General features: G+C 68.8%; 1 protein-coding gene across 1 annotated transcript; it reads right to left on the reverse strand.

Moving 5' to 3' along the window:
- Nucleotides 1-1,272: 1,272 nt before the first annotated feature.
- Nucleotides 1,273-4,409, reverse strand: PIM3 (Pim-3 proto-oncogene, serine/threonine kinase). The gene is made up of 6 exons (XM_082739606.1): nt 4,069-4,409; nt 3,827-3,936; nt 3,675-3,725; nt 3,213-3,582; nt 2,491-2,667; nt 1,273-2,398 (listed from the first exon to the last, which is right to left on the reverse strand). Exons 1-6 carry the CDS (start codon nt 4,151-4,153, stop codon nt 2,211-2,213), a joined length of 981 nt encoding a protein of 326 aa, XP_082595732.1. The 5' UTR covers nt 4,154-4,409; the 3' UTR covers nt 1,273-2,210.
- Between the last annotated feature and the right edge of the window lie 6,168 nt (nt 4,410-10,577).

A 10,577-nucleotide genomic window follows, 5' to 3' on the forward strand; every position in this document is an offset into this window, starting at 1 on the left:
GGACGGATGCTCAGGTGAGGACAGGCTAATGCGGGGTGGGGGGGGCGTGCCAAGAGCAGCCTGGCATCCTCAGAGGGCAGATGGGGGAGCTGGCATCACAGTGACCCGGGAGTCACGGTCACCGGAGGAGGACACAGAAGCCCTAGCCTCAACTCTCCCTGCATGGCCCCCCACCCAAGCCCCAGCCCACAAGGCCCAAGGCTCCTGCCCAGAGTCCCTGTCCTGGCAAGGGGTGTGGGAGGAGCCACAGCAGTCTGGCAGGGGGGTGGGGGGAACAGGTGGACTGTCTCCCCAAACACCCCCCTGCTTCATGCATCTGCCTGTGCTGAGGGGGGCCACCCCTGGGGATCCCTCAGGGAAAGACTCCCCAGGCCCCAAGCAGGCCACAAACACCCACTGACTCCCCGCAGGGCCAGGTCAAGCCAGGAGCCGCCCCCCCCCCCCCCCCGCAGCCCTCCTACCAGTCCCCCGCCCCCTCTGCCCCCTCCACCCAACAGAAATGCGGACTGTTCCTGGTTGTGGCCTCGGGATGTTCCTTCGTCCTGCCCTGAGTCCCCAGGGACCCATTAGCAGGCACTGGGGCAGGCGAGGATGTGCAGGATCTGTGGACGGGACAGGTAGCTGGCACCGGGGGGACTGTGGGATCCAGCGACAGGCCTCCAGGAGCTCCGGGCTGTGAGCCCCGACACTGCTGTGCCCGAACAGCCACTCTGCAGGCCTAGCGGCTGCCTCACACCCTCCAACACCAGGAGCTGCCAAGCAGAGGGCCCCAGAGAGGGGCCAGATCTGACCAAAGCATCCACTCAGCCTGCCCTTCGTGCTGGGGCTGGGCCACGTTTCCACACCTGGATCTGGCTGTGGCTTCTACCTGCTACCTTACTCTTCAGCGGTCAGACCGAGGCCGCACCAGCCAGCACTCGCCCCTCACCTGGCTCCACGCACTCCCATTGTGCAGGGAATGCCTTCTCATCTCTCTACCCGGCAAACTTCTACTCATCCTCCAAAACCCCTTCCAACCATCTGCCCAACAGTGCAGACCCCTCTCCCTGAGTGGCTTGGGCAAAGGCCACCTTCTCTTCCCACCTCTGGGCATCTCTAGTAACAGAAGCAAGAAGGTCCCCCCGGGGACCACCCACAGGTACAACCTCCAGACTAGGGGTGGCAAAAGCCCTCGGGGCAGTGGTGGGAATGGGGGCCATGGGGTGACAAGGGGCTGCCCAGGGGCCATTCCCCAGCCCTTTCACCCAACCGTCCTGCCCAATAAACACAAAATTATATACAAAACAATTTAATTGAAATACTGTATAAAAAATATGATCTCCAGACATCTCACTTGGGAACTGAAAGAAACCCCACCCTCGGTGCCTACACACACCGCGACCCGGAAACACAGCTGCTACAATAAATTAACGCTTGAGACTCTGTCCCCCCACCCCCCACCTCCAGAGCCAACAAGCAAACTGTACAAGGTCAATAATTTAAAACCCACCCCTACCCCACTCCCCTCACCCCCAGGCACAGAGCCACAGGCAGCGGGGGTCCCCCTCGCCCCTTAAATTAGCCGCTGTACAAGTCCATCTTCCGACAGACACAGGTAGGATCAGGACCTGGGGTCCACACACAGCCACGCCCCGCCCTCCAGGCCCAGAAGTGCCCGGGGCGCTGGCAGGAGAGAACCTCCACAAATAAATTAGACAATAAATAGCCCTCCTCGGGGTCAGACCAGAAGCAGACGAGCGCCGGCGCACACACCCTCGGGTGGGCACGGGCCCGCGGGCAGCAGAGGCCCTGCTGTTGCATTGTTTGTGCACAGACGTGCCCGAATACCGGAGGCAAGCGGGCGCGGGAAGTGGGCACAAGGGACCCCGCGTCCCTGGTGAGATGAGGCCACGGGACGTGCTCCTGGTCCCACAGTCCGATGCGGGAGGCGCGGAGGGCCAGCACGGCAGCCGCCCAGAGCAGCGCAGGAGAGGGACAGTCTCAGGGTCCCGCACCTGCCTGGCCCGGGCCGGACCTCACGTGGACCGGGGCGTCTTTGGACAGACAGAGCTTGAGAGGACCAAGTCCCGTGAGAGCAGCGTTCGGAAAGGCACTCAAAAGCAAAGAAGAGAGCCCGGCGCCGGAGGTCACCGCTTCCGCAAGCAGCAGCCGGCTCGGGCGGGGCTGGTCCCTCCGGCTCCCCCCCCCCCCCGCCAGGCCCAGGCTCCTCCTCACAAGCTCTCACTGCTGGACGTGGTGCTGGCCCCGTCGTCCACATGCAGCGCGCAGAGCCGCAGGTCACAGCTCTCGGCGGGGCCCCCCTCGGCTCCGAGCATCCAGGGGTGCGCGGAGATCTGGTCCAGCGAGGGCCGCTCCGAGGGCCGCAGGGACAGACACCACTGAATGAGCTGCTGGCACTCTGCGGGGAGGGGGGGCGCGGGGTCAGGAAGGGGCGGGCTCCTCCGGCTCCCAGCACCGGCTCCCAGCACCAGCCCCGCACCGGCCACGCACCTGGGGAGACCCTCCTCCGGAAGAAGAGGCGGCCGCGGAGGATCTCCTCGTCCTGCTCGAAAGGGATGTCCCCGCACACCATGTCGTAGAGCAGCACGCCCAGGGACCACACCGTGGCCGAGCGCCCGTGGTAGCGGTGGTAGCGGATCCACTCCGGGGGGCTGTACACCCGGGTGCCTGGGGCGGGGGCGCGGGGCCGTCAGGGCGTTCGCCCAGGGACCAGCGCCGAGCCTCCGAGCCCCACCCCGCCCCAGTCCCCCGGGAGGCCGGCCCCTAGGCGGCAGCGGCCTCCAGAAATCCTGCCCATCCTCACCCTGGAAAAGCCCGGCGGGCGCGGCCTCCCCAGCTGGCCCGCCCGGCCGGGGGAGGGGCGGGTCACATGAGCCAAGGCTCGGGTTTCACAACAAACAGATGTGAGCCGAGGACAGCGCGGGCGGGGCGCGGGGGACGCAGGCGCGGGCAGCCCCGGCTTCCCCGCGCTCCGCAATGCGGGGATCTCTGCGGCGCCGCCCCCGCTCGGCACGCACGCAGCGTCCGCCCCGCGCACGGGGAGGCCCGGGCACTCCCGGCGCGCCCCCGCCCGCGGGCCCCCGCGCCCCAGCCCCGCCGGCGGAGGCGGTCTCGAGCCCGCCCGCCCCCACCGCGAACCCGCTCCGCACGCGCGCGGCCCCCAACAGTCAGCGGCCCCCGCGGGCGTCCCCGGCGGCCGGCGGCGCGCTCACCGTCGAAGTCGGTGTACACCGTGTCCTTGAGCAGCGCGCCCGAGCCGAAGTCGATGAGCTTCAGCTCGCCCGAGCGCAGGTCCACCAGCAGGTTCTCGTCCTTGATGTCGCGGTGCACGACCCCGCAGCCGTGGCAGTGGCGCACGGCGGCCAGCACCTGCGCGAAGAAGCGGCGCGCCAGCGGCTCGTCCAGGGCGCCGCGCTCCGTGATGAAGTCGAAGAGGTCCTGCGCCGGCTCGGGCCGCTCCAGCACCAGCAGGAAGCCGTCGGGCCGCTCGAACCAGTCCAGCAGGCGGATGACGCCGCGCGCGCCGCCCGCCGCGCCCACCTTGCGCAGCAGCACAACCTCGAGGGGCACGGCCGCGCCGCCCTGGGGGGACACGGCGGCCGGTCAGCGCGCCCCGCGCCGCGGCGGCCCGCCCCCGCCGACCCCGGCGTCCGCCCCACGGCGCCCGCACTCACGATGCTGCCCCACTCGGTCACCCGCTCCTTCACCACGTGCTTCACGGCCACCTGGGGGGGGGGGGTGGGACACGGACGGTCAGGCCCGGCGGGGACGCGGCGGCACGCGCGGCGGGCGAGAAACCGGGGGTCCGCCCGGCGGCCCGACTCACCGGGAGCCCGTCGGCGAGGCGACTACCCGCGTAGACGGTGCCGAAGCCGCCGCTGCCCAGCACGGCGCCCACCTGGTACAGCTTCTCGAAGCTCTCCTTGTCCGCCTTGACTGTGGGGACCGCGCGCGGGCGGGGTTGGTGCGGCCCGGCGCGCCCCAGCCCCGCGCCCCGGCCCCGGCCCCGGCCCCCGCCCGGCCCCCGCCCCGGCCCCGGCTCCGGCCCCCGCCCGGCCCCGCGCGTACCTGGCTGCAGGATCTTCACCGGGAGGTGGTCCACGCCGCCCGGCCCGCACAGGTGCGCCAGGGAGCCGAACTTGGAGAGCAGCATCGCGGGCGGCAGCGGCGCGCGGGCCCGCGGCCCCCGGGCTCTCCGCCGCCGCTCACCCGGCCCGGCTCCCCGCGCGGCCGCAGACGCGAGAGGGCGGCTTCCCGGCGCCGCGCGGGGCCCCGAGCCTCGGACGGACGCGGCCGCGGCGCGAAGCGGTAGCGCCGAGACCCGCTCGGGCGAGGCAGTCCGCGCGGCGCAGGGGCCCCGGGCCGACCGCGCGTGGACCGCGTGCACGCGCGCAGAGAGCCGCTCACACGCCCCGGCCGCCTCGCCCCGGGCTTTTGGGCCGCGGCGACCGTATCCCTCCGCGGGGGCGGGGCGAGCGGAACCCCGCCCCCTTCCGCCGCGGTCGGCGCCGCGGGGTCGCCCCCGGGAAAGCGCGCGGGCGGCCGAGGCGACGGTCTGGCGGGTTGGGCGCTGCCCGCCGCCCACCCCCGGGTCGGCGAGGGCCGGTGTGCCAGGGGAGTGCGGTGATCCGCCCGGAACTAGCTTCGTTGTAGTGGAGCCGCGGAGGCGCACAGCGTGGCGTGGCCGTACAGCCTGGCGTGGCCGTACACGTCAGCCCGCCCCCGCGCGCGCGCACGCGCGTACACGCACACACAGACACGCGCGCACACAGACACGCACGCACGTACACCGCGCACGCGCAGCCCCTGCGCGGGCGGTGGCCGAGGCGTGTGGGGCGGGGCCGCGCGAGCCAATGGTAGCAGGGGTTTCCAAAGGGCCCGATGCCTCAGCCAATGGCAGCGCGTGGGCGGGGCGGGACTCACCAGTCCCGCCCGAGGCCGTGCCGGGGAAGGTCAGCGGCCGAACGCGCGCCCACCTCCGCAGCGCTCGGAGCGGGCGGCTGCCCGGCGAGGACTGTCGGGAGCGCGGGGTCCCGAGCCGGGACGGGAGTCCAGGAGACGACCCCCGTGTGCCTCGGGCCGTGCGACGGGGTCTCCGGCCGTCTGTGCCCCCTCGCGCGCAGCCGGCCCAGCGCGGGGGGGGCGCCGTGCCTCCCCCGCGAGGACCCGCGAGGATCCCGCTCAGCGTCCGCGCTCTGGAACTCGCAGCCCCTGACGTGGGCTCAGTGCTGACCCAGCCCCGGGCGCCCCCTGCTCGCCCCGGGGCCAACGTTCTGACCGAGCTTGACCTCCAGCCCGCAGCCCGACGTCCCTACCTGGCCACGCCTCCCCTCCCTGGAACCTTTGCTCTGCTGTCCCCATACCTGGAACCCCGGTCCCCGCTCTCCACCCACCTGGCTGTCCTCCAGCCCTGCGGCTTGCCGCCTTTCCTAGGGACTCCACCTCGATCATGGCAGTCAGGGCCCGAGACAACCGAGGTCCCCTTGCGCCTTCAGGGCTACACAGAATCACCTGTATGAAGTGGTCAGCCCTTAGGAGTTGCTGACCTCGGCCCAAGGTCACCAGCCTGACCTGCCCGGGACTCGGTGTAAGCAGCTGCCTGCCAGCTGCAGCAGCCACAGAAGAGGCTTCCACGCCCACTGGCTCCTTTCCCCATCTCAGAGAGGGTTGAGGGTTAGGGAAGCCGAGAGGCCAAGGTGCTGGCGTTGTGGGTGCTGTGTGAGGCCTTTGTGGCGCCTGTGGGCCAGGCTGGGGTCTAACCGCGGCAGCCACAGCCTTCAGGAGTGCCCCCGAGACACGCACACTCCCCTGCCTCCGGGGCCTGCCCTGCTCGCTCCCCAGCACACCCAGCCTCCTCCAAGCCCCTCTGCCTTCACTGCCATTCACTGCCCCTATTACTGTCCCAGATCAGAAAGTGGACCCTCTCCTGGTCCAGCTCTTGGGCTCTTGCTTTACAGGAGCTCTATCCACCATCCTGCAGCATGGGCCTGTGAGGGCAGGGCCCCCACAGGGTCAGATCCGGGGTAGGAGGCAGGAGCCCACCCCTTTGGCTGAATCCATGCAGTGCTGGCAAGGAAGGAAGGGCTACTGTCCTCTTGGGGGTCCTCCCAAGGACCAGCAGAGGGTCCCAGAGCCTAACCCCTGGAGAGTGAGTGTCCTCAGTTCAGGCTCTAATGGGTTTCCAGACCTATGGCCTGTGCTGGGGTTGGGAGAGTAGGGCTGATGTAGGGTCTTCTGGGTCGAGGTGGTGACCACAGCAAGATGTGGTTCTGAGGCAGGCCTGACTCCTTGGACAGGGATTGAGGTCTCGGGTGGCCTCCCTAGTGGGCCCCAGCCCCTCAGGTGAGGCTCCAGGCCAGTCCTCCTTACATACCCTGGTCTGTGTGCCCAGTGGGTCCTTGGCCTTGGGATACCAGTATCCTGGGGCGGGGGAGGGGGGAGCTCCTGAGTCTTGATGTGAAGACCTTGAGTCTCCCCAGCCTCAAGCAGCGTGTTGTCACACTTCCTCAGAAAGAGGTGTGTCCTGTCTGCGGCCCCTCAGACGCAGGTAGTAGGCTCTGGAGCCCACAGGTAGCTGTGGCCCAGCCAGGAAGTCCCTGAGCAGCAGGCCTGGAGATACCCCAGCACACGGCGGTGTGGGGGCCACCAGTCGTGGGCTCAGAGGGAAGGTTGAGGTGCGGGGTCCTTATCCTGTTGCCCCCGACCACAGAGAGCCAGGCCTGTCCCTTGGCTTCACGTCACGCTGCCAGGTGTGTGGGGGCTCAGGCCCCTGTGCTGTGGACACCTCCATGCATGGGGCCATCCTGCTGAAGGGGCAGCCTTTCACCGGAGCCAGGTGCCTCTTCCAGCCCTGTCCTCTCCAGGCAGCTGTTTGCTGAGGTGGCGAGCGGGGCAGGATCCCCCCGAGGCTCCCTGCCCGCCCCTGGCTCTGGAAACAGCTGGCCCCATAGGTCAGCCGTCCTGCTGGCGGGAGGGGCTGCACTGTTGCCGTGGTGACCGGAGGCAGGCTGGTCTCTGGGACTATGGGGGGGCCGGAGACAGCCGGGGTCACCCCCAGTCTGTCTCACACACACATGCACGCACACTCTCACGCGTATGAACACACCCGCCGAGCTGGGGAATGAGGAGGGAGTGCTCTCCTACGCTCCCCCAGACCCTGCGGCTCAGGCCTGCCCTGGGCCCTTTTCCCCATAGCCTGCCCCAGTGCCCACACCAACAACTAAGGCGTCCTCGATATGCCCCTTTCCAGCTCCCCCTAGCATCCCACAGGTTTGGTCAGCCCTGCCCTGGCCTCTTCATACGCCTCAACTTAGACCAGTCCTGGAGGGTCCTTGACCTTCCCCATCCATCACTCGCCTGCCCATGGTTCTGCGGTTCGGCCCATCGCCCCCGCGCTCCCCGCCTGTGCTCTGGGCCTCCCTCCCTGCTCACAGCCTCAGGCCCGTAGCCCCTTCCTCTGCAACCAGTCTTCCCAGTTCCCACCCTCCATTACTTTGCTGCGGCCCCTGCCCCCAGGGCTGGCCATCAGGTGAGTCCCCGTGACTTGGCCCACGGTCACAGCCTTCAGCCTCAGCCCCTCCGGCCTGCACTCCCACTGCAGGAACCCTCGGCCTTCCCAGGGGGGTCCTCTCCCCAGCCCGTGCCCCTGGCTTGCTGTCTCCCAGACGGTGTCTGCTTTGCAGCCGCTTCCCTCCTGCCCTGGCCCCCAGCTGGGCCCAGCCCCCAGTCCTGCAGTGCCCGCCCACAGTGGCAGCCTGGCGAGGCGGGGAGGGCCTTGCCTCTGGCCTCCACTTGCCTCAACTCTGTGTGGCCTCTCACCTGCTAGGGAGGGGAGCCAGCAGAACCGGGCCAGGGTTTTGCAACATTTCCAAAAGCAACACAGGGTAGAGCCTAGGCTGGGGTGGGGTGAAAACCAGTGGGAGCCCATGGGCAGGGGTGGCTGCATGAACTCTGGCCTCCCTCCCCGGGAGAGCCCGGCCTGACCTGACCCTTGGCCAAGGCCAGCCTGCACTCAAGAGCTTGACAGCCCACCTGGTACCACCAAAGCCCGTTGATCCCACAAGCCACTGGGGCCTGGCGACAGCTCACCATGCTCTTGGCCAAAGAGATCCTGAAAAACCAAGAAGCCCAGAGAGCATCCACGCCTGACCGGAAGAGAGGCCAGGTCCCCAGTCGGGTGGACCCAAGGGCACTGGACTGGGCACCCCAAAGCCAGCCTTGGCGGCGGCGACGGGAACAGTGGGCCTCCAGGCAGGAGTCCTGGCCTCACGTGGACCCTTCGGCCGGGGATCAGGACCAGGCTGCCTCCATGATATGCAAGGCGTGTGCCGTACCCACTTCCTGGACACTTAGCGGGGGCTTCCCACCTCTGGGCCTTCCTTTCCCGACCTCTCCCTGACTCCTTCCCCCACAGGGCTCCTTCCTCTGAGCCGGGCAGCCTCAGCCCAGCCCCATCCAGCAGCCAGGCCACATGCCTGCTCTGCCACCGCCCACGCCAGAGCTGTGGACACATCCCTGACCTCTCCTAGCCTGGGCCTCCCATCTGTGGGGACTCTGAGCACCCTCGCCTGGGCCCCGGGGAGGAGGATCCGGGAGGATGTGTGGGAGCGCTGTCCGTGATGTGCAGTCGGCCCCTCGCGGGCATGGCTGTGCTGGATTGGTCGAGCTGCTGTCCGGGGTACGAGCCCAGGCTTTCGTCGAGTGAGTCCGGGGTTTCGCTGGGACCAGGAGGTCCGGTACACCCTGGCAGCTCCACCCCGACCCCACGGAGACCCTCAAGGCCCAGGAGCCCGGGCTGGATGGGGCTAGGGGAGGGCAGCCCCACGCCCCACCTGCGGGGCCTCCGCTGCCTACCTGCCGCCCCTCGGAATCCAGCCACGGAGCGTCCAGCGGCCTGTGTGGGTGGTGCCTGGATTGGACGGGCCCCTTGCCCTGTGTGGCTCAACCTCCCGCGCACAGATGGGGAGACGCGTGGGGGTCCCCAAGGAGCCAGCAGCTCACTGCGCCTGTGTTTGCCTCTGCCTGGCCTGCGGCTCTCCCTGGCCCCGGGCCAGGAGCTGTGCTGGCACTGGGTCCCACGTGGGGGTCTCCTGGAGGAGGAGGCCCAGCTCGGCTGAGTCTCCAAGGCTGACAGAGCAGAGGGAGGCGGTTGGGGGCTCTCGGCGCCATGATGACCAGGGTGCAGGCCGGGGCGACAGCAGAGCCGTGGGCTGGACCCGAGCTGTGCTGTTGGAGCCAGTCGGGAGGTCTCTGTAGAGGGGAAGGGGCTGGTGTCCTGAGTCCCAGAGGGCCTTGGGGCTCAGGGCCTACAGCAGTGGTGACTGGGACAGTCCCTGGGCTGTGGCGCAGGCTGCTCGGACCAGGCTCAGGCTATGGAGGAACTCTCCCCTACAGATGGATCCCCAAGATCCCCAGAGCTCGGACCCCTGAGGGCCTGGTCCCAGCTAACTTGAGCTCAGGACACAGGACGGCCTTGGAGAGGCGCACTCAGGGAGTCCTTGCTGCGCCCTGCCTGTGCTCAGCACTCACACACACCCCGCTCAGCCCCGGCCTGGGCCTTGCCTTCACATGACGGCGACCCACGGGGCGGCAGCTGGCCCAGCTAAGCAGACACGAGCGTCCCAGCCAGGGTGCGAGCCCCACCCAGGAGCAGGTCAGGCTGGCTCAGCCCCTCCCTGCCAGCCCCTGGCCCCCAGCCAGGGCAGAGCCGCTAAGCCTGGGTTCCCGGGGCCTGTGGGTCCCCCGTCCGCAGATCAGAGAAGGATGGCCAGGGAGTGAGCCCCCCATGCTGGGCGCTGGTAGAATGCCAGTGGGTCCAGGGAAAGTTGGCAGGCCCCAAAGTTCTGCTCGGGCACAAAGGACGAGATTTGCACTGGCCAAGGCCTGTGTGGTCCTCAGTACCCTGGGGACACGAGCTGGCGCCCAAGCCTCTCTGAACCGGTGCTTCGGCTGGCCCGCTCCCTTCCATGCTGCAGGCGGTGGCCCCAGGCCTGTGGGCAGGGGTAGATCATGGCAGCCACAGGCAGGGTGGGGAGCTGGGCAACTCCCAAGGGAGCCCCAGGAGGCTCCTCCAGCCTGTGTTGTCTTCCAGCCTCCCCTCTCTGTGGCTTTTGCCAGAAGGACCAGGTCTGCCCCCTGGAAGCATCCCCAGCGCCAGACCAGGGCTGGTGTGGAGAGGCACCGGGGCACTTGGGTCCCAAGACGTGCAGGGTCAGAGCGTGGAGGCTCCTGGGACCCTGCTCAGGAAATGGTGCCCACTGGGGCACGTCAGTATTCACAGGCTGCTGGCCAAGCCTGTAAGGGAGGAGGGGACAGTCTGGTGACCCTGAGCCATGACCCTGGGCTCAAGGACTCCTGCCTTATCATGTTGTTCTGGGGGGGACTTGGGGACTACTAAATGAAGAGGGGTTTGGGGCTGCTGTAGCTCTGGACTCCCCGCCCCTGCAGCAAGTCTAGGCTCCAACACAGACTAGGGGAGGTCAGAGGGCCCGCTGCAGGAGGGGCCCTGCCCTGTCCCTGTCCCTGCCCCGCCCCCAGGCCAGAGGTGGCCTGGACAGAGCATCCGGTCGGAAAGAAGT

This window comes from Mustela nivalis (genome assembly GCF_964662115.1).
Source record: "Mustela nivalis genome assembly, chromosome: 7".
Lineage (NCBI taxonomy): Eukaryota > Metazoa > Chordata > Mammalia > Carnivora > Mustelidae > Mustela > Mustela nivalis.